This window comes from Seriola aureovittata, chromosome 3 (assembly GCF_021018895.1).
Source record: "Seriola aureovittata isolate HTS-2021-v1 ecotype China chromosome 3, ASM2101889v1, whole genome shotgun sequence".
NCBI lineage: Eukaryota > Metazoa > Chordata > Actinopteri > Carangiformes > Carangidae > Seriola > Seriola aureovittata.
In genome coordinates this window covers 22,314,491-22,337,388 of record NC_079366.1, presented here as the reverse complement: position 1 = coordinate 22,337,388, position 22,898 = coordinate 22,314,491, and the positions used below count along the sequence as shown (strand labels likewise).

Here is a 22,898-nt window from a genome sequence, read left to right as displayed (position 1 = left end):
AACAAAAAAGTGACAAGCAACAGTGAATGCCAAAGTTCACCATATCACTCTGTGGTGGTTTTCCTGGCAACTCCGTGTGGCTGAAAAATGTGAGTCTGGAGAAAGGCTGACAAGTGATCTCTCCCTACAAGTCACAGGTAAATAAAACTAGGCCTGTCATGACCTTTTGACCCCGTGTCAAGTGTGTACTTTGAACCAAATCACAGCGTACCTGCTGTTTCAAGCCTGAATAATTGTTGAAATCAGTATCAATATATACTGATATTGAAACTTCTGCAGTGCATAGTATCAGAATAATCTGTTAAAATGATTAAAACAAAACATTTTAATAATTTTAAATAACACATTTTACACAATGTCAGGGCTGCAACAACCAACTATTTGCATTATCAATTCATCTGCGGATTGTTTACTCAATTAATCAACTAATCATTTTGTCTACCCATTATAATTTCCTTCTTCAAAATGTCTTGTTTTGTCCACCCAACCAAAAAGAAAGGAATCCGCAAATTTCAGTGACTGGAATCAAAGAACTTTTGCCATTTTGGCTTGGAAAACTTGGAACTTGGAAAAATAGTAACAGATTCTGTCTGTCAACTAATGGTTACAGCTCTTTATAATACGATCATATCCTCATGACATAATAATAAGTGGGAATATTATATCATTTCCCAGCCCTAAAAATGCCACTAAAAGTGCCACTAAAAGTCTGCTGAACCTTCCTGACACGCTGCAGTCAACATGAACAAAGTTCAGCAGCACTTTGCTGAGTCCCTGCCTTGAAGAATTTAGGTTGTGCTAAAGGCAAAAGGAAAGACATACCTGGGTATCTGCAACTGACTAACTGCATGGAAACGTGTGAGAAAATAAGTCTGTCTGCAGGTTTTACAGGAAAAAAAACATGTTGTGTGACAGTACAGAGCACTGTTGCAGTGACATGCCTGAAGCCTTCCTGTCAACAATGCAGCAATGATACAACTATTAGTAATGATATGTTTAAAAAAAGAATATCAGTTTCACATTACATTCATACAGGAGTGAAACTCTTGGGTGCTTTCAGGCGATCATTTTAAAACAATCGTTACAAAGACGTAGTAGGGATTTTCCTGCATGGCAAAATGAAAGCAGTCCATTTCTGTGTGTGTACTATGTGTTGCAGTCAGTCAAGTTAAGGTAAGCACCTTACAACCCCAGTGAAAAGCCCAGCCCACAAGAGTAGAGTTCAAAGAGATAACAATCTAATCATTTTAACCCAGTTGAGGTGTGTGACTGTGAGCAAATAGTGCAGGGGGTTATTAAAATAACTCAAGGAGACTTTTTCTCAATCTCAAAATCTGAACAACCGTCCTCATAAATCAGAAAACACTTTTCAAACAAATTAAAAACAGAAAACGCCTTGATGTGGTTATCACGAGTCTGTTGTATTATGAGACAGTTTCATCTGTTCTGTAACTTGTAACATAACCAAATGGAAAGAACAATTATTGGCCAATTTGAGGGAGATGCTGTGAGAACAGTGGACACATCAAGACCCCAAGACTTGCCTGAGGCAAGTGCATGGTGACTGTTCCCAGGCAGTTTTCTTACAGTATAATGAGTTTAAAATCATCACAGTCAACTTACGTTTTGTTGCACTGATGAGGTTCTTCCCATCCTTGTACAGCTCTTTGATAAACCTGTTAGTTTTGTCCAACTCTGCTTCGTGTGCCTTTATTTTGTCCCTGAAGCTGGGGCTGTCCAGATAGCATTCACTAAACTCCAGCGGGTGTAGTCCCATTTTTTCTGACAGATTGATAGCTTCGTTTTCAAGCACAGGAAACTGGTCAAAATGCCGCTTACTTTATAGCTAAAACAAAAAAAAGTATCCTTTACAATGAAATCAGCGCTCTTTTCGCTGGCCGTTTCAAGTCTAGCATAGAAAACATAGCTACGTCAAATAGCAGCAGCTAACTGTGGTTAGCATGGTAACTTCTTCTCAAGTGGGTGTTGTTGGTTCCACAGTTGTCAAATAACGCCGAGAGCAGCGAACAGGTATAACGGTTAAAAAAAAGTAGCAATACGCTAACGGATGAAGTGTTCATCGGAAGTCAGGCACGGGAGTTGTCAAAAAATCATGGTGGCTGTGTCCAGTTTCTCCTTCCTTCATCAAGAGCACTCCACCTAGTAAAGTGACAGATTGAGAAACTCTGCTGACATCTGCGTGCGTGTAGCAAAACTTCTACCAAAGACTATTCAGTTTGTGCAAGATTGGTAAGTCATATATTGACTTCCACCTTTGCTTCGCTTGACCACTGACATAGCAGGTCAAAAGATATCTTTGCCAATATCGATACTTTTTGTTATTACAAGCAGCTCATGTACGATCATGTAAGGGAAAGAAATATGTCGTAATTTATGAGGCGAATGCATTATTAATACGATACTTCTGAATATGTTTTAGTTACCATCACATAATTACTATTCTCTTTTAATTACTTTGAATCACATGAATGTTTAAACACAAGATAGTTTAGATAACAAATGTTCATTATATGAATTCTCTGAACTCAAGGTATGATCTTTCCACACAACAGCAGCAGAGATGCAAATGTTGCAATGTTCCAGCACTGAGAAGAGACATCATGTCATCATGTGCCCACGATGTGATCAAACATGTGATGGATCCTTATTTTTTCTTTTTCTTTTTTTTTTTAGTTGGGTGGACAGATGTCTCCATACACAGTAACTGAACTGATACTGATGAGAAGCAACCATAAATAAATAAAATTAAGCTATAAAAAAGAAATGAAAGAAAACTACCTTGGAAAGGTAAAGTGTAGAATAAAAGTAATTTCGATCAGCCATTTTCATCAACTTACATTAAAAAGAGGTTTGCAACACTATCACTAAGTAATCTGACCCGTGGTGGATGAAGTACTCAAAACCTTTACTTTAGTAATGAAAGGATTGGCTCCCTTCAAAGGGTCACAAGTTACTTCAGACAAGACTGTGAGAAGATTAATGGAAGAGGAAAGAAGATAAAAGAAAGTCGTAATATGCAAATGTGATCAATTTACCTGTTTTGGCCTCAAACTGTTTCTTAAATCAAACAAAATGAGAGGTTCAAATGTCTCTTTGCTAGAGCTGCTAAAAACTCATAGAAATGTGAAACATTAGTGGCAGACATTGGGGTTTTTTTTTGGGGGGGGGGGGTATAAAGGGTTGTGTAGTAACTACAGCTGTAAGATGAACAAACCTATACCCTACTTTTAGAGCGCTTCCTTCATTGCTCTAAGGTAGGGATGTGGATTATCTTGATCCTTTGTACTCTTTGATTGTGCCTAAAGGGTTCGTCTGTCATTGGTTCCACCAGAGGCGTATCTGAGGCACTTACGTTTACTTTAATGCATTTTGCAAATAAATACGGAAATCTTTATCCACAATGTATCCTACAGCGATTACGTCTTGGTCGTAGTTTCAATAGCTACAACAGACTTTATTAGTTGCGCCTGCGGAACCGTGTCTCCTTACATGTTTGTTTCGGAGTGGTTAAGCGCACGGACACGTTTGTGGTTGAGCGGTAGCTAATGTGTGATCTTTAGCAGAAATGTGATTTGCAGTTTACACCATCAGTCTGCAGATATAACTTGAATTTGAACAGATATGGTAATTTTTTGACAAGAAGCTAAGCTACCACAGTGACTGTCAGAACAGCTTTTCTCATGTGAGCTAACGTCAGGCTGCTGTCAGGAGAAGGACCGTGCACTACGATGCTAACGACTTTAATGGGCAGAACCCTAACGTTAAAGTCTCTGTTTGCAAAATTATCAATACCGCTTTTATGAGATTAAGTTGCATTGAGTAAAAAACTTAATCACCAGTAATCTTCTCTATCGCAAACCCCAGCCTGTGATCTAAAACAACTCACAGTAAGTCAACGTAAAGTCAGTAATGCCTGTAAAGAAGCATGTTTAAATTATCCTTATTCAGTGTTTTTTTTCAAATAGAAAGCTATGTAATATGTACTGCTTATGTCGACGTTATAATAATTATTATTAATATTTTACAAAGTTATGTCATGTATGGAACCCCCATTCCAATAAAACAAAAATCTGTTAGATATTAGGAATGACAAAAAAAAGCCACAATAACAAGTGAGTAAGTCAACATTACAAAACAGCATGCAGGTTAACTTTACTTTTGAGTCTTATCTCATAATTGTGACTTAGTAAGTCAAAGTGTGGATCTATGGCCTAAAAAATGTGAGAGAGAAGTACAAAGTTTTTCCTGGTGTTACAATTTTAAAAAGCAAATGCACTCTTGAATGGATGAATTAATGTTTTTATTTTAGTTTTCACCTGTTAATGTTTTTTTCCTGGCTGTCATTTGGTCCATAAAACAGTCTTCAGTCTTCAGATGTCTTGTTTTCTCAAACCACCAGTCCAAAACCCAAAGATATTTAATTTAGTATAATGTTATGACCAGAAAAAGCAATCAATTCTCATGTTTGAGGAGCTGGAACTGTTAAATATTTTGCTTAAAAAAATGACTTACGACTAATTGATTATCAAAATATTTGCAGATTTTTGCCAACTGACAGGTTCTACAGTGGGATGTTATTGTCCTATTGAAAGTGGCTTTAAGTTATTGTATCATTTCCCATTAAATTTCCCAATTAGTGCCTTTTTTCTTTTTTGCAAGGGATGCCTAATACCAGTGCCAGGCCGAAGCATAGCAGGAGGAACCGCAGGCGACGCAGAGAGGACCCTGCCAGGAACGAGCTGGTCTCTAGTTCCCTAGAAAGCGCCCAGCAGTGCCTGTTCCACCAAGATTATGGAACTGCGTTTGTGCACTACCTTCTTGTCCTCAACCTCGCACCTGTGTTTAAGGACTTTGCAAGGGTAATGACTGTTTACACTACTCTGAAAACCAGTCTTTGTACATTCACTGCCAAATATTACGCACACATAACACAGAAACACAATCACACAATCACTGGCTGTGCACAAAATCACTCCCTTGTTCACTTATTCACTACTGTAAACTGTAAACTGACATTTTGGACACTTAACTAATAATCATTGTTTTGCATCCTCACTAACAGCTCTTCAGTCAATCAGTGGAATGCAGAGCATTATGTTGTGGGATTGCTAGCAGAAAGTACTGCACTTGCTCTGTTGTGGGATTTCTGAGGGCGCTATATAGTGGCCAAATTTACACACCCAGACAAATAAAATTGGGGACAGTGAATGTGCACTATAATAAATAGTCATTTCTGACTTTACCCACACAGTTGAGACACTGCTGCAGAACAAAAATATCTTCAAATTTTGGAACAAAATTTTGTGACATCTCCCTTTCAGGAGTCCTTCAGGTTCACTCTCTTCAAATGGGCAGAGGAGCTAGACTCTGTGGGCCGTATTCAGGACCTCTTTAACTGTTACGAACAAGCGCTGGAACTTTTCCCTTCTGACGAGGTCATCCTAAACAGCATGGGTGAACACCTGTTCAGGTACCCTCCTACGCTGCGTAAATATTATTGTTGTGTAGATCAATATGCTGTTCCAATACCCCATCAACACAGGGAATAATGTAGTTTTACCTTGATTAGATAAATGATCTGCTTATCCGGTTTGTGACAATATTTTGGCTCTCCTTTCATTATCCAGGATGGGATTTAGAGATGAGGCTGCAGGTCATTTCCATAAAGCCTTGAAGCTGAGACCGGACTACCCTGAAGCCAGGGAGAACTTCTACCGTGTGGCCAACTGGCTGGTGGAGCGCTGGCATTTCTTAATGCTCAATGACCATGGGAGGAACCAGAAGTACCAGCAGGCCATTCAGAAGGCTGTTCAGAGCGGCTGCAACACTGTACTTGACATAGGTACTGGCACTGGGATCCTTGGGTGAGATTTGAAACCTTTTTTATTTTTTTGAGTTATGGTGTGTATTTTATTTGTATGTAACAACTTGAGTCTTCAAATGGTAGCATACTTACGAAGTTTGTTTTGTCTACAGCTAGGATAGGATGTATGTTTTACTACATGCATGTGTTTGTTCTAATTTCCTGTTCTGCCTGTGAAGTATGTGTGCTAAGAAGGCAGGGGCTGCCGAGGTGTACGCCTGTGAGCTGTCAAAGACAATGTACGAACTGGCCTGTGAGGTGGTGACAGCTAATGGAATGGATGGCAGCATCAAGATCCTCCATATGAAATCTCTGGAGATGGAAGTGCCAAAGGACATCCCACACAGGTACAATTTACACCTAACCCCTCTAACATTGGTCCCACAGACACAATACCTTCATCTCTGTTTGTGTGATTATGACATTTCTGCATGTTTGAGAGCTAAGGAGCTATTTTTTCATGTTTTTCTATCCAATGTCTTGTTTTTCTTAGGGTGTCCTTGGTGGTGACGGAGACGGTGGATGCAGGATTGTTTGGAGAGGGCATCATAGAGAGTCTCATTCATGCCTGGCACCACCTCCTGCTGCCTCCACAGGTAACACAATCACAGGACAGGAAACAGAACTCTATCCTCCGGTCGCCATCGTACAATGTTTAACATTTCAAAATCTATTGCTGCTTGCTACTGACATACAGGTTTTCCCATGGTCATGAAAATCTTTAAAAATCTTTGATATATATGTTGAATAATACAAAATCTTTGAAAATCACATCAAATTGAGAATACTGATGCCAGGGCTGTGTCACAGTTCATGGTGTGGACTTGTAGGACCTGAGGGCCAGGCAGTGAAATGTTTAAGCATTAAAAAATGGAATAAAGGTCATTAAGATCACAAACTCCTCGTCAACTCGAAAAGTCAAACATTTCAAAGTATATCGCCATGAAGCTGCTTTTTAAACATCTGGCAAAGTGCAAATCTCATTGCTAAACTGGAGTTCACAGCACAAGTTGTGACATTTCACTCATTTCAACATGTACAGTGACTGTGAAACAGTGCAGTTGTAATAGTAGTAATAGTCCCATGTTGTGTTGGTGCCATCAAAGAGGCTGAATGTGTAGTATCATTAAAAGCACATGTTTCTTGTCCTAAAGAGAGGTGAGAATGAATTCAGGGAACAGTCTGCAACAGGACGGGTCATCCCCGCTGGAGCCACTGTGTTTGGCATGGCAGTTGAATGCGTCGAGATCCGCCGGCATCACAGGTAGGTCTCTGAGTCAGTCTGTATCCCTGTGAATAGGCTGTGTGGCAGATGAGATATGTTTTTCCTGCAAACAGAAGATGTGTGTTTCAGTTGTTTTGTAGCATCATTTTCTGAACCTAGCATTAAATAGCTTCTTCTTTTCTTCTTTTTTTTTTTTTTTTTTCATACAGGACGTGTGTGTCAGAGGTGGGAGGCCTGTCCATGGCTGCAGCCGGGGAGCTCCGTAGTCCAGTGAGCTGCAGCTCTGAGCCGGATGACTCCATGGAGCCGTACACCACAGAGAGACTCAGCAGACTGCCGGGAGGATATAAACCTCTCACTGAGCCCTTCACAGCCCTCAACATAGATTTTAATAATGTGCAGGTGAGCAGAAACATCTTTGACCAACTGATGCTGATAAGATCTGTCTAATATATCATCTGCTCAACATGTAACTTTTAATGATGCAACAATGCAGTAGATTCATCCACTATTACTTTAATGTGTTTTAACTTTACCCAACTTTTGCGTCATCCTTGTATGTGATCCTAATATTCAGCTTGTATCTGTTTTCCTAGAGTCAAGCAGAATAATGAAACTGAGAAAAATCATTTATTTACCTTACCATATGTCTATTGTCCCCATGAAACTAACACACTGGCTGCCTCACAGGCTTAGATATTGCACATGAGTGGCTGCTCATTATTTAGCTGTAACCCTGCAAGGATTGTCTGATTTATTGGTTCCCAGTATGCACCTGGCAGATCGGAAAGATTGTGTTTGTACCTGTAGGATAAAGTGTTGATACTGTAAGTTTATCCAAACATGTTCAGTAGGGACTTGCAGGCAAAACCTACCCTGACGACAGAGCTGTGAAACTCTCCAGAATCTGTGAAGCAAACTCACTTAAGCAGAGAGATACTTGGTCTTACATGCACTGCATTGTGCTTCAGTTAGATCTGCTGGTAGATACATTGGCTACATGCAGATAAAACAAAACAACAAAAAGACAGAACTGAACTGTTTGTAAATCTGCTAAGCCCAGCTTTGAGTCCATGTGTGTCCCTCTCCCAGGAATATGATCAGAGCAGGGCTTCCAACTGAGTAAGTTGTGTTTTCTTCCCCCACGTTTGAAGGGTTTTCACTGAGGAATATTTTGTTTAAGTTGGTTAGTTTGTCTGTTTCCTCTACAATTTACCATTGAAAGGGTTTGGTTATTATACTGTATGTCACAAAGAAATACTATTATTTAGATTAATGTCCTCAAGCTCTTAATTCAAACTAGTTTTCCTTATAGAGTATCAGGGGGATGTGAAATTTTCTATTCTTGCCATCACTATTCACTGGTTTACCTGCAAAGTGCCCACAGAGCTCCAGCCAGTCAGGGTGGATCTGAAAGTGCTGGAGAAGATGATGTTTGCTTTACGTCTTTTCCGTCTGTGGTAACACACCGCACTGATGCGTGCAAGGAAGGCCACAGTTAATAACATGCTGGTCTGATTAGGCTGGACAGGAATATGAAAACTTCAGAATACTGATATAAATATGTAAGACTGCTGTGCACATATAGTGAAATGCAAACACATTTAAATGTAGATCATTATACTGCTCTGACTCAACGAGCAAGTTGAGATGTAAAAGCTACAAAACCTATTACATCCAAACTATCTATGAAATTGCCTTTTAAGGAACCAGGCCTGTTTTTATACCTGTGTATATGAAATCTTTTTCTAAAACTTTTCCAAAACTTCAGCTTTAACTGTTGTATATTGGTGACCTGTAGGAACTGGAGGGCCTGAGCTCCAGGGAGGTTCAGCAGGTCCACCTGCCTGTCCTTCAGGAGGGCGAGCTGGATGCTCTGGCTGTGTGGTTCCAGCTCCACCTGGATGAGGAGAGCAGTCTGTCCACTGGACCCCAGGAGGACACCTGCTGGGAGCAAGCCATCTACCCTGTGCACACCGCCAAGGGTAAGACACTGATAAACATGCGGGAGACAACATGTTCATTGACTGCTATATATTCACTGTTTATAAACTACTGGCCACTCTGACTTTTAATTTGAAGGTTTGGTTTAAGCAACACAGTCAATCTGTATGTCCAGGGTATTTTTCTTGAATCATGACTAGTTGTTTCAAATTCTCATGAACCAAACTTGTTTATAAAATAGTTTTCCTCAGCTTGCTTGCCTGTATTCTCTATTCCGTTTGTCATGCATTTCCACGTTACATCAGATGAGGGCAGTGTGTATTGTAGACTGGATTGTTTACACCTTTAAGCTGTTTTGAATAATACCAGTGATACCTGGAGGAAATATTTTAGCTGACAGTTAGTGCAACTATTTTACTACATTTGAGAATTTTTTACTGTAATAGATAATGGCACATAAAGATTCTCAAATTCAGAAAGATTATGCCATAAAATCCATTTAATACTAATAATACATTTACTGAAATTTTAAAACATTAAAAGAATATGTAACTGTCCCAAATGAATATAACAACATTTTGATGAGCTTTGAGACAATACAGCTATTATAACAAAGTAAAACTGATATTTGTTCAGCATTGTGCTTAAATTGCTTTCTCAGCATTAAATTAAGGGGGCTAAATATCCCAAAAAGCACTGTGCACTCTTTACTTTGCAATCAGACCCTGGCCACTGTGAACTTAATAGCCACTGACATGAGGTGACATGTTCCAGTTGGCATCACAGTACATCATCTTTCAGACAGGACGCAGCAGCATTTCACTGCACTGCTAATTGGCCCGGGCAGCGTCAGGGGAGCCGCCACCTTTCCCGGTGATCACCAACATCCGTTTCCCGGTCACTGTGACGTGTGTGCCGTGATCGTCTGTGACACTCTTTAGTGTTCATGAAATTCTTATAGGCAATAAATATGCATTTTTCCCAAATGCCTCTGACGAGCTGCGCACTGACATGAAGACATGAACAGATGTTATTCCTGCAGGAATCCTTTCTGTGCCTCTCCCCCTCTCTCTCCGTGCCCAGTCCCCTGAATCTCATTTCTCCGCGGGGTTCGCTCTCCCTTCCTCTCCTCTTTTGCTCTCCCTCTCTGCCTCTTCCCTCTATTTCTACAACCATCTAAAAATGTAACCAATGATGCTTCTTTCATGCCAGCTTAAAATTAGAAACGCTTAAGCATTACATTATGAATAACTATTACTATCATCATTTTCCCTTTGGCTCTATCCACATAGCTGGATATCATTTGCAGTTTTTTGAGATTTGGTATTGACACTAAAATAATACTTTATTCTATAATTTACATTCAGTAATATGTATCTATGGTTGATGTAATGGTGATTGATATATTTAGATTTCTCATTACCCTTGCTTTGTGTTTTAGTTGCACAATTTTTGTTTAATCACAAAAAGGGCAACATTTGTATTTCTATCAGGAAGTCTGTTAAATATCGAATAATAAATAAACAAATCTACACATTTGACCAAATGTCCAATGCCAACTTTCAGTTGATAGTATTTGATACTATGGACACATTTCAGTCTGAATCGAAAAAGTATTGAGTTTTAATTCCACGTCCTACATTGTTCCGGTTCCCTTGTTGTTCTTCAGGTTTTGTGCTGAAACCTGGAGACGAGCTGATTGTCGAGATCTCCTGCCGAGATGCCTACCTGAGGCTCTGCAGTGTCGCTGTGCTGAGAGAGGGTCATGAGATGCGTCTGGACAAGCGTGTTGACTCGCAGTACTCTGGAAATCCCAGTTCAAACCCAAACCCAGAGGCAGAACTGTGCAGTGCGTTAGCATGTCTTCAGACTGGCCAGAATCAAACCAAAGACTTCTGCATGCTGGAATGTTCAGAAATGGCGCTCCTCAACAACCAGGAGTACCATCAGAGTTTTTGCAGTGCATTAGGAAAACTCACGTCTCAGCTGAAAGTTAAAAGCCGAAACCGAGAGCAAGGATCAGGTGTTCAGTCTGACAGCAGTGACCTGCTGTACGTGCTGGATGTGTCAGAGGGCTTTTCTCTGCTCTCTCTCATCGCTGCCAGCCAGGGTCATGTAAAAGCCTACAGCTCTGTGGAAAAGGACAAGCAGCAGGAAGTGCTAAAGAGACTGGCTCGCTCCAATAATGTCTCAGAACAGCATCTAGAGTTCTGGCTCAACCACATAGAGGACGAGCACGGGATGCTGAAGAGGCCGTCCAGGGAGAAGCTATGGAGCGCCATCATCCTGGACTGTGTAGAGACCTGTGGCCTGATAAGACAGAAGCTGATGGAGAAAGCGTCACTGGCCAGGTAAGTGTAGCTAGTTGACAACAAGAAGAAATATGAATGACTATTTTAGGGTAATATTTCATGAAAATATATTTGAATAATCCATACTAGGTGTCTGCTGGAGGAAGGAGGACACATTTTCCCAGAGCGGATTGTGGTGCATGGTATGCTGGTGGAGTCAGACACATTGCTGCTGGAGAGTGCTGTCCAGGGCCAGGAGCCGACACTGGGTTTCAATATTGCTCCCTTCATCAACCAATTCACTGTAAGTATACCAACATAAGCTACCATGTATCAAGGTTAACTTATTTATGGTATTTACTCTGCATGTAAAAATCACTACAGGGTTCACTACAGGGTTTTTGATGTACCATGCCACTTTGTGTGTGTTTGTGGGTTGTTTGTTTTTTTTTTTTGTATCTTTGACTTGAAAAACTAAAGATGTATATATAATAATAATGTATATATACATTATGAGTCACATGATGCCAAATCACATCTTGTGCGTGCTTCTCTAATTTAACAGGGAGGTTACATCTTGAGCGTAAAAAGGGAAAGATGATGGTGTACTGTCTGCGGACCATGAAATGGCAGTTGAACATCAATGTTACACCTATTTATTAAACATAAATTCTAAATTAAAAACAATATTTTTTTAATTCCTGCTCGGTAGGGACAAATTTACGTTGTACCTTCTGAAAATATGGCATTAAATGTAATGCACCATACGTTAGCTGCTACAATTTGATCAGCTTAGAAACGGTGTCTCTGCTCAAGAGGTTTGCGTCGCTTGCTCTTTTCTTAACCCCTGCATCTGCAATGTAACTGCACTGTTTTATGTTCTGACGTCTGCCAGTAACTAAGTTCAGTCTAACTAACCAATCAGTGTCAAGTTTGGCCTTGTAAGTTGCCAGTGGACAGAGTCAGGTGACACTGGCATGGCATGATGGTAGTTCAGTTGATTGATAATGACTAATGAATTGTTGCTCACCTCCACAGTGGCTTGACCTGGCCTCGCTACTCATCACTATTTAACATAACTTAAAATGATTATATTATATAAAATAAAATAATATAAATAGTACATATTATATTGTGTAACACTGTATATATGTATATATGTCATAATATCACTATACTATTATTATGTTATTTTATACTAATTTATATTCTTATCATATTTTTATTGTAAGATATATCACTATTACATCGATAGGATATCATTACTATAGTACTACTATATATTTTTATTATTATCATATTCTCTATAATAACATTCTTTCCTCAATTATATTCAGGTTACATCATTTATTATCACAATACTCACTCTGTCCCTATACATCCCACCATGCCATTATCTTTACCAGTCTACCCACAATCACAAAACACAGCTTGCACATATATTACACACTCATACCACACGCATCATATTCATGTTATTTTTACATACATTGTCTATAACTGTTTTGGTTTTTGTCAAAAATGATTTAGAAAATGATCATGTCGGTCCACTAGGGAGCACTGACGTTTATTTATTGACCCAATTTATGGGATTCTGATCAACAATGTGAATGTGAGAAGTTTATAAAAAGGAATATTGGTTAATATATTGTATCAGTATTATGCTCAAAAATCCACTATCAGTTGGGTTCTTGTATACACATTGTATATGCTCTATATACTATTTATTATTTAACTAACTTCCTTGAAATGGATGTAATATTAACATTATAAATTCATCTGATTACATGAACAGGAGGCTGATGGCATTAACATACTTCTGTTGTACTGTTGGTAGTCAGATTTATTATAATTCTTTCATTTATAAAATGTGTTCTTACAATAAAAAGTGGATTAACCACTGTAAGCCCAGGGTAATTCAAAGGAAATCACATTGAAACACACTTAAACCATATTGTTGAACTGAAACTTCTTCAGTCTTCATAACAGAAGTTGCGAAATCTTCCTATTGTACATCTCAGGCCACTGGTATCTTGTATTCTGTCTCATGTTTCTGATGCAACCATCAATCTCATGTTCCTGATGCAACCGTCAATATTGACAGTTTTCACATACAGTATGCTGTGTTTGTAAGCTTGCATCATTCACATTCAGAGTTCGTGCATTAGGTGCAAATATGTTGCCTGAGGTGTTTGTTAAATAAGATTTGCCATATAGTGCAATACTGTAAGAGTACGAAAATAAATCTCTGCTTATATTTTGCTTGGCCAAGATGATAAGTAGACTGTGCATCCAGTTCTGTTTTCTACCATGTATGGGTTGAGTTTTGTTGAACAAGGTAATTCACTTGGAATACCAAGGTCCTGGACTGTGTTTTCTGTTGTGCACTCCTCTTTGATGTGTGCTTCCCAGCTGCTTTAAAGAAGCTGCAAAATCCCTTTGAATTCTTTTCCTTTATTTGGTCTGGTAGTTATCTTTTTTTTTTTTTTTTTCTTTTTTTTTTTTCCCAGTATCATGTTTGTGCTCTAATTTCGCATGCCCCTCACGGGACGGTCGTTTGTTTTAACAGATGTTGTCTTTGAAGCCCTCAGTGGAGGGCACTTTCTAGCACAACTGTCACACAAGACACAGCACACAGCTTGGCCCAAGACATTCCTACCTGAATCCATCAGTACACATTACATCAAGCACATCAAACAGCAGGCTCTGAGGTCTACACAACTGTGACAGGGAGGAGGAAAGATTCTTTTGTTCTGCAGTAAAGGAAACAGTGACACTTTCTGTGCTGCCACTTTGGTCTCCCTCAGCTTTTAAGTCTGCCACCCTGCAGCCACAGCCTGTTTGTCAAGTTTGGAAGAGTTTGAAGTGGAAGATTAGTTTCTAAGCATCAGTCAGTGATTGAGTGATTATCCGCTGACACTAGCAATTAAACGTAATGTGGATAAATACTGGTTTGTGAGAAAGCGAGCCCACATCAATTGTGAGTCATCTTCTGCAGGACTGTTAATACACTGAAGTTTTATTTATTAATTTATTTATTATCCGTATCAAAATCTGTACTTTGAGCCAAAATAAGCAACTTGGATTTTTCTCTTTGTTATAAAAGAATTAATAAGTAGTTTCTCTCCATTTTCCATGTCAGTATTTATAATGTCAGCAGAAAGTCATTTCTAATGTCAGCTGCAAAGAACTAATTAACATTTGTGTTCATCTTTTGTGAATTTAAGGTACCAGTCCATGTGTTTCTGGACTTTTCCACACTGGAGTGCAGGCATCTCAGCGAGTCTGTGGAGCTCTTTGTTCTCGACCTCATGGATGCCAACGCGAACTACACCAACAGAGAAGTGAAGGTAAGGCACAAATTGGACAACTGAGTGCTGCCAACATGCATTGATTCTGCTAGTATAGGTCAAAAATCCCTGACCTACTTCTGGCACATGAACATACAGCACCAAAAAACTAGAAATGAGTCATACCTACAAACACAAACCTCTAACCTTACTTTACTTTTCTAATTTTGTGTCTTTTGTTCCTGCATGAATTCAGCCCAGAACTCACTTTTTGAATTTTCAGAAATGAAACTTTATGCCTGGAACTGCCAGTATTTTTTGGTTGTTGAATATTTTATACTTGTCTCCAACACGGGTCTATTGACATTCATTAAGTGATCTAACATAAGGTTCATGTTGGATCACTGGGATTCAATTCACAATTGACATTGCTCCAAGGAATTTCTTGGTAAAAGTAGAATTACAACGAGCCATTATCTCATTTTTATTTTATTTTTTTTGCATATGTCATATTGTTTTTAAACCAACAGAAGCAAAACATAAGAGGTGATTCACAGTAAAAGTGACTGAGAGTATATTAGTAACTGACTAGTCTTATGTACCATTAAATATCTTGTTAAACTCTGATCTCTCTTTCCCAGGTTCAGGCTACATCTGCAGGCAGAATAACAGCAGTTCCTTTCTGGTACCACATCTACCTGGACCAGGAGATCAGTGTCAGCACCCTCAGCCAGAACTCTCACTGGAAGCAGGCGGCTGCTGTGCTGCAGCAGCCCCTAGAAGTACGAGCTGGAGACTGGGTCCATCTCGCTGTGAAGCTTCACAAGAGCACCATCTCTATATCGGCCCATGTAGACAGTTCCCCCAGGCCAATGGTGTAATAACCGCTTACACTCTAGCTTTGGTTTTATTTTTATATATTTCAAGTTAAAATTAGATTATTGTCACATACTCTGTAGGGTATTTATTAATACCAGAAAGGGATTTCCCTTCTCCATTGTCATTTTTCACAAATGTAATACCAGTCTTCAAATTTCCTCGTTTCCCCAGACACACAGGGTCTCTGTTTAGAGATTTAACAGAAACCTGCATGACCCAAACTCTTGTACCGGTGGGAAGCAGGTTCATGACAAAGACTTTTCTAACTATGAACCTTCATGTTTTTCTTTGTAAATTTGCTGTAAAGTCAAAGGACATTTATAATTTGTACTTATAACATTTGTAGGTATATAATATAAATATTATAGTTGTCCCTTGATTATGGCTGCAGTTGTTTTTGTAAAGATGTTTGTGGGTATCAATAAAAAAAAAAGAAACAATAAATGTGTGACATTTCCTTAATAAACAAAAGAAAAAAGAAATCAGTGAAAATGTAGTTAATCTGATTTATTGAGGAGACTGTCAGATGGTTTAAATTAAAACATGGAAAAATTACATCAGCTGATGTAAACCTGTCAGTTGTATTTAAAAAATAAAATAAAATCACGTAAGGCAATGCAGCATGTTCGGGCTGGACATGATGCAGATTATCTTGATATGATACATTTATGTATTCACTGAATCAACCTGATATCCTACAATGTACATTAAACATGTCAATATCCCTGCACATATGACAAATAAGCTCAGAAAATCTATGGGAGAAAGAAATGGCTTAGGTGCTTAGCTGCAAAGTTATTTCAGCTTAAAGGCTAAAAAGGATGGAAAACTTATCAAATAAAACTGATGCTAGAGTATAAATGCTAAACTGATGTAGTGTACAGACTAGTTCCATGGCACGTAGAACAAGGCATCTGAGAAAACTAGTGATTACATTTCTAATAAACACTATAGAGTGAGCTATATGCAGTAAAGCACTGATAGGAATTTACAAGAATGTGCTGATTGTACAGTTTCAGACTGAATTGTGGTAGGTTGTTTTAATACTTGGACCTTACTTACACTATCTGCTCAAACCCTTCGGAAATACATTGTATTAACAGTGACACTGTAATGATGTCACACATCTTTCAGCAGGTATTAGATCTAAAATACTTCTCACAAGTTTATTTTTCCACTGAATAAATTTAGTCTTAACTGTGCATCCCGACAAATTGTTGCTTCTGCTCTTTTAATCCCTTCCCGCAGGGATACATATCTTCTACTGGTTAGGACCAGTCTAATGTGCTTTAGTATGGTAGATTTTCATTCATATTTACTAACGTCAATCTATGTCTTAAGAAATCACTATAAAGCAAGATACAATATGAAGATAACATTTGTATTTCAAAAGTTGCATATATCTTTTTATCATCCGTCACATTTGAGATTGTGATATGATAAAATTGTGAAATCATTTTCTACTTGGAAAGCATACATCTTCATGCTTCACTCAGACACCAGAAGGTTTCAGGTAGACTCATCTTAAGAAACATGACGACACAAACACTGGGTTCTTTGAAGAAAGGTGTGCTCTTTGGGACACACATTAAAACTGACTGTCAGTTATTCCCAATTAGTGGATAAAAGCCATTCTGGCATATACTTGCTGAGTAACATAACTCCCTACAACAAAACTTCCAAAAACTGTTTGTTATATACTAATCTTTTAGTCACGTAGCCATAACTTCACCGAACATTCTTGGAGCTGTCACCGGCAGAGGTCCATCTGCTTTTGCCTTTGTCAGCAAATGTCTACAATTACTTGGTGGCTGTGCCCTTTTAAAACAACAGTTTTGTTTAATGTTGCATCCGTAAAGTAATGTCTGAAGGATATGGGCAAGGCTGTAATTGGGTCCTGCCCAACCATGTATGGTAGAGTCTGTTGGTGACATCAGCCTTAATGAAAGGCTAGGTGATCACGATGAGATCTGCCTCTGTTGGTTCTTTGGTTTGGTTGGTCCTTTCTTCTTCCTGGGCTTCTTCAGGTCTGGCCTCATATCCTTCATCCCAAGGGGCTGAGCTGAACCCGGCAGGAGCTGACAAAGAGTGGTGTGTGAGGGTTCTCCCCAGGCCCTGGTACTGGCCATTGGGTGATACTGGGTTGGATGCCGCCTCGGTGATGGCATCATGGGAGCTCGATGAGAGCAAACCAGATCGCTCACCATCATTCTGCGCCTCGCCAAAGTAAGACTTCCTTGGACGACCCATTACTGTTCTCCCTGTCAATGAGGACAAAGAGTGTCTTTACAGTATTCTCAGTGTTGGACAATATGCCAGATGTACTTACAAAAGTACATCAGTAGCCAGGAGGCACTTACCAACATTGCGGACTTGTTCAGAAATGTCTGCTCTGACATCAGAGATGTCCCACATTGCCATGAAAGAGTCAAAGCAAGAACCCTCCTCAGCCTCCTGGATGTAAGGCTTGTAGGTGAAGCTGAAGTGATGGGCAATGGCTGCCAGAAACATCTCCACACATATGATGAAATCCTGACGGAAACAGGACATTCGGTAGTGTTGTAGTTAGGCAGTAAAACCAATGTCACATACTTGTAACATTATGATTCACTTATATGACTTTATTACATAAACTCAGAAATTATCATCACTTCTTTTTCAAATAGATAAGCTTCAGCTTACCTGTAAGCCAGTAGCAACAGCCTCCACACTTTGCCAGTCCCATGTACGTTTCTCTGAGATAATTCCCACTTTCACCAGTAGAGCAATGAACACAGCTTGCCTGAGAGAGTTTACAAAAAAAGTAGCAACTTTACAGCCTGATGTCACTGTCTATGTAAAGCATATGTCACCAACATGTATGAATATAACACAAAATGTGACATATATACAAAATCTACATTTCTTTTAAGAATATCCAGATATATGAAGGGACAGTCGTGTCATTATGTTTGACACACTGAGAATTACCAGAAAGAGACGAACACAACCATTTTGACACAAAGGAATTTGCCCACTGGTTTGATTGGACTCAGCTCCTCTCTCAGGGCCCTGTAGAACAGCACCAGGCAGTACATGGCAAACTAGATCAAGAGAACACAAACAAAGAGAAATCTTGTTTAAAGTAGGCTGCTTGTATTCTGAACATCTCTTGACAAACAGTCCTTAATTGAGACCCATTTAAAAAAAAAAAAAAAAACAGTGGTATCGTTACCAGCTGTGACATATTGTTAAAGATGACCAGGTACGTCCATGCATTTGTTGAACTGAAATTTCCTTCATCATATACTCCACACAGCTGACAGATCCTAGGAAGAAGAAACAGCCACGACAGCCATTAATACAAATAGTGAACAAAACGTTGTCATTTGTGTAAAAGAATAAAATCAAGTGCATGAAGATCAAAGCTTACTTACAAAGCAATCACTGTTGTGACGGGTCTTACAACTGTGTACTGCAACACTCCCAATTTGCATCTCAACAGTAAAACCCTGCAGTGGAGATGTATGATTTGAATTAGAAAGAAATTGGTTTAACAATATCTAATTTGCTGTCAGTAAGAATCTATTGAATTTAAGACCAAACACACTAAACACTAATTGTCATAAGAAACATGGTGAGTGGATCTTTGAGAAGACTGTAATGACAACATATTAACACGGAACTGCGTAATTTTCCTGAACAAATATTCAGTCAGTCATGGTCTATGACATACACACAGGAAATGCAAAAATACTGTCAAGGGTTAAAAAAATTTAACAGGGTAGCATTATTAACCACAAATTTAATAAATGAGACTAATGCTGCCAACCTTTAGGCAAATGTCAATTTGTTCTCCTTCAGTTTTGAAGGAGAAGGACAAAATTAACTACACACAGGCATGTTAATCAGTTACTGATGTTGCCTGACTGAGGCTAATTTGAAGCTGGTGACTGTCATTGCTTTGTTTGCTTTGGGAAAAAACACTTCCATCTCAACATTTCAGTGCCTTGAGACAAAGTCAAACAAACTACATGTACATGAAATGAACGCATCGCCTTTTATCTCTGAGTCACTTTCATTGTTTCTTTTCTTTAAAACTGTAAACACTTCAATGAAATCAAGTAATATCAAAAAGGTACAGTGTTTATGCCATCAGTTACACAAAAAGACCAATAATAAAATTGATAAAAATTGGAAAGTCAGTTAGATCTAGTTAGTCATATGACTATGGCCAGACTGTGCATTTTCAAGTTTGTATAATGTGCTCGCTGCCACATAATAAGGTCAGCCTGTTAGAAAGTATGACAAGAGAATATTGGGGAACATCCAGTTTGGTATGAAAGGAGCCCACTTGGATTGTATGTATACACGTCTGTAAAAATTGTACTATTATAAAGAGAACTTACTCTCCCATTGGCCATGGCGGGCAGCAGCAGAGAGGTGGCAGGTGTTTCTGCTGCTCCTGAACCTCCAGCATCATCACCAGGCTGGGGTACTGATTTTCCAGGTAGTTAAGCAAGAAGGTCATGAAGTTGTAGATGACGTAGGCCTCGTAGCACTCTCTGCATGTGTCCACGTAAATTGCTATTCTGGGGTATTTCAGTGCAATCCACTAAAAAAAAATCAAAGTGATTACAGGGGGAGAAGTGAAAATTTAGAATTGTCAAATAGCATAATGCATAAATAGTAAGGTTGCTGCTTGAGGTAATGTCTCAAGGGAATGGTGACATTGCAACAAAAATCACTCCAGCAAAATGTAATTTCGTAGATACATACATTTGGTCTCCATAATCGCTTTGATTATATAAAACTTACACTATCCAAGCTGTAGATTGGGACCATCCATAATATCCTAAAAACAATAAAAACACAAGCATTTAAAAAACAGTTCATTTAGTTTAACAGACTATTGCTCATGAATGACATGCTTTTTGACACCTTTACCTGATGATAGGTTTCTGAAGCTCTGGCTGAGTGTAGTGAACCAGATGCTGGAGAATGCCCCATAATGATATTGGTATGGTCATGAAAACAAATATCCCAGCAATGAACCATGCCTTATTATGCGTGCCAACCTGTCATTAGGTGGAAAGAGACAGTCAACACATAGTTGTGAGACTTAGCTCTGCATTAAAATCTGGAAAATCCAGCTCTAAAAATAGCAATACAACTTTATAAAATTACTTTATTTAAAAATTAACAGTAAAAAGTGTTATTTCACTCTGAAATGTAAAGGATTATTAGTATAAATGAGTATGAAATTAATGTAATATTACTCAAGTTAAAAGAAAAGTACCTCAAAACTGTATTTAAGTACAGTACTTTAGTACCACATGTACTACTACATTTTACCTGTGTTAAACCTACATGGCTCCTAGAAACTAAATTAAAAGCAACATGTCAATCACATCAATCGACTGCTGGAACTGACCGCTGACTTCTGCAATTCCCAGATGCACAGGGGCAGGACGACTAATAGCAACAAAATATACAGCACAACGACCAGCGGCCGAATCCATCTTCTCCAATTCCCACAGGAACAAGGCATCTTGACATGAAGAGACGCTGCAAGGCCTTTGAAACTGGCCTCAGGCTCAGCGACAAAACAACTTGACAATTCGTCTAGAAAACGTTGCTAACGCTCGACACATGTAACGTTAGCTTCGCATTGTTAGACTTTTAACGACTCACTGCGACCTAAAACAAGCCCCCTCTACTGCACATGTATGTTACCTCTTCCACTAATGTTAAGTTTCATTCATGAGGACAAAGCTGTTTGATAATTAACAGCTCATATGACTCGATTTTACAACGCTAGGTCGCTAACGTTAGCTTATCAGCTGTTTCACCATGTAAACAAACAAAGCTGATTATCCATGCTGCCTGAACCTTTAGAGTTTTCTCGATATCTAACACAATGAAATAATATTGCAGGTTGATACATCAATCGACTATCTAGATAAGCGTTTACTCATTCGTATTTAAGGGCGGTTTGCGTTTGTAGGTAAAAGTTTCCAAAAAGTAAATGCTGTTGGGCTTGTCCTTCCTGTTGTCTTCGATTTAGTCCCACCTACATTGTAGACGCTGATTGGTGCTTAGGAGGCAGTTAACCAATAGATAAAGAGAGTGTGCGTCCCACTATGACGTCACACGTAGCTAGTTCGGTTGCTCTGCATTCCCATTGACCACAGGAGCCGTGTTTTTGCCACCAGATGGCAATGTAAATTAACAATTAGTAGGAAACCAGTAGTAACGTGTATTGTGTAGCAGCAGTTTAAAAACGACAGGACTCTGGTCTTTCCTACACTGTGTATAGATTTAGGCCATTAAGACCTTATGGCCTTTTGTTCAAGCAAAAGAAATTTCATGTCAGAAAAAGCACAGGTGTACTTAATATTAATGATGACTGACGTCCTGGTGTTGTTTGTTCTAACTCACTGGGTAATTTTGTAATGTTATTAATTCTATGTTATGTCAAATGAAAATGTCTATTTTTGGGTCCTGGTGGCATTAAAATGCCTTTTGCAAACAAATGCTTTTACCTCCATTTACATTTATCGACAGACCAACCAAGGAATCTCTGTTTGTAGAACAAAAATTATTTGTCCAGGAAATGTCATGTTTGACACCTGATTGACTCTGTATTGAAATCATCATCAGAGTTGGTTGCTTGGTTGTTTATTTATTTATTTATTCATTGTTTATTTCATTTAACAGGTACCTGTCTACATATACATTTCTACATTACATTTTGTTTTACTTCTAATTTATTTTTATGTTTAAATATATAATTTTGATGCCACTCTCTATACATTTTGTATTGCCTGTACATTGTGTCAGTCAATATTCAGCATATTTGCAGCTTTTTCTATTTGAAACTTCAAAACTTACTTTAACAATGTAAAATTAACACCAATAAAGAGTACTAGATTACTAAAGCAATTACACAATAAGTGTGAAATCCTTCAAATTGTATCTTATTCATCACATTTGATGTATATGACACTGAACAACCCATATCCAATATATCAGCAAATTGATATACGAGTGTAATTTCCATTTTAATTTTCATCATGGAGAGAAACATGATTTTCATTTTACACACACACACACACACACACACACACACACACACACACACATACATATTATTACACATATAACATTTGCTCATTCCATTTGGAATGATATTTATCTCAATTTGCAGTGTTTTTCCAGGTTTCTACAATATTTTTTGTTTAATCGACATTAACAGTGTAATTAAAAGGAATTTTCAGAGCATTCCTTGTGTGTGTAAGTGCGCATGCATGAGTGTGTATATCTGTGTATATGTCTGTGTGTCTTCTTGGAAAATGAGGGGAGGCAGAACTCTCCTTTCTGTTGCACCATGTCTCCACTGCCCC

General features: G+C 38.6%; 3 protein-coding genes across 4 annotated transcripts in view; 1 reads left to right on the top strand and 2 right to left on the bottom strand.

Moving 5' to 3' along the window:
- The window catches only part of arhgap10 (Rho GTPase activating protein 10), a 45,467-nt gene extending 43,267 nt beyond the window's left edge, over nt 1-2,200 (bottom strand). The window contains exon 1 of one of the 2 annotated variants that reach the window (XM_056371221.1): nt 1,624-2,200. In XM_056371221.1, coding sequence (XP_056227196.1) covers nt 1,624-1,777 — 154 coding nt within the window. In that variant the 5' untranslated portion in view covers nt 1,778-2,200. The remainder of the gene's footprint in view (nt 1-1,623) is intronic. The other variant, XM_056371220.1, reaches the window with a different exon arrangement.
- Nucleotides 2,201-3,348: 1,148 nt separating this feature from the next.
- On the top strand, nt 3,349-17,129 carry prmt9 (protein arginine methyltransferase 9). Its single transcript, XM_056371923.1, has 13 exons — nt 3,349-3,908; nt 4,681-4,880; nt 5,343-5,491; nt 5,649-5,885; nt 6,064-6,231; nt 6,378-6,480; nt 7,039-7,148; nt 7,319-7,511; nt 8,911-9,094; nt 10,723-11,404; nt 11,495-11,648; nt 14,572-14,694; nt 15,276-17,129. The coding sequence occupies exons 2-13, from the start codon at nt 4,683-4,685 to the stop codon at nt 15,513-15,515; spliced, it is 2,541 nt and encodes an 846-aa protein (XP_056227898.1). The 5' UTR covers nt 3,349-3,908; nt 4,681-4,682; the 3' UTR covers nt 15,516-17,129.
- On the bottom strand, nt 16,006-21,549 carry tmem184c (transmembrane protein 184C). Its single transcript, XM_056371924.1, has 10 exons — nt 20,927-21,549; nt 20,440-20,570; nt 20,311-20,347; nt 19,902-20,107; nt 18,930-19,004; nt 18,728-18,821; nt 18,484-18,596; nt 18,196-18,295; nt 17,874-18,045; nt 16,006-17,774 (listed from the first exon to the last, which is right to left on the bottom strand). Exons 1-10 carry the CDS (start codon nt 21,041-21,043, stop codon nt 17,464-17,466), a joined length of 1,356 nt encoding a protein of 451 aa, XP_056227899.1. The 5' UTR covers nt 21,044-21,549; the 3' UTR covers nt 16,006-17,463.
- Between the last annotated feature and the right edge of the window lie 1,349 nt (nt 21,550-22,898).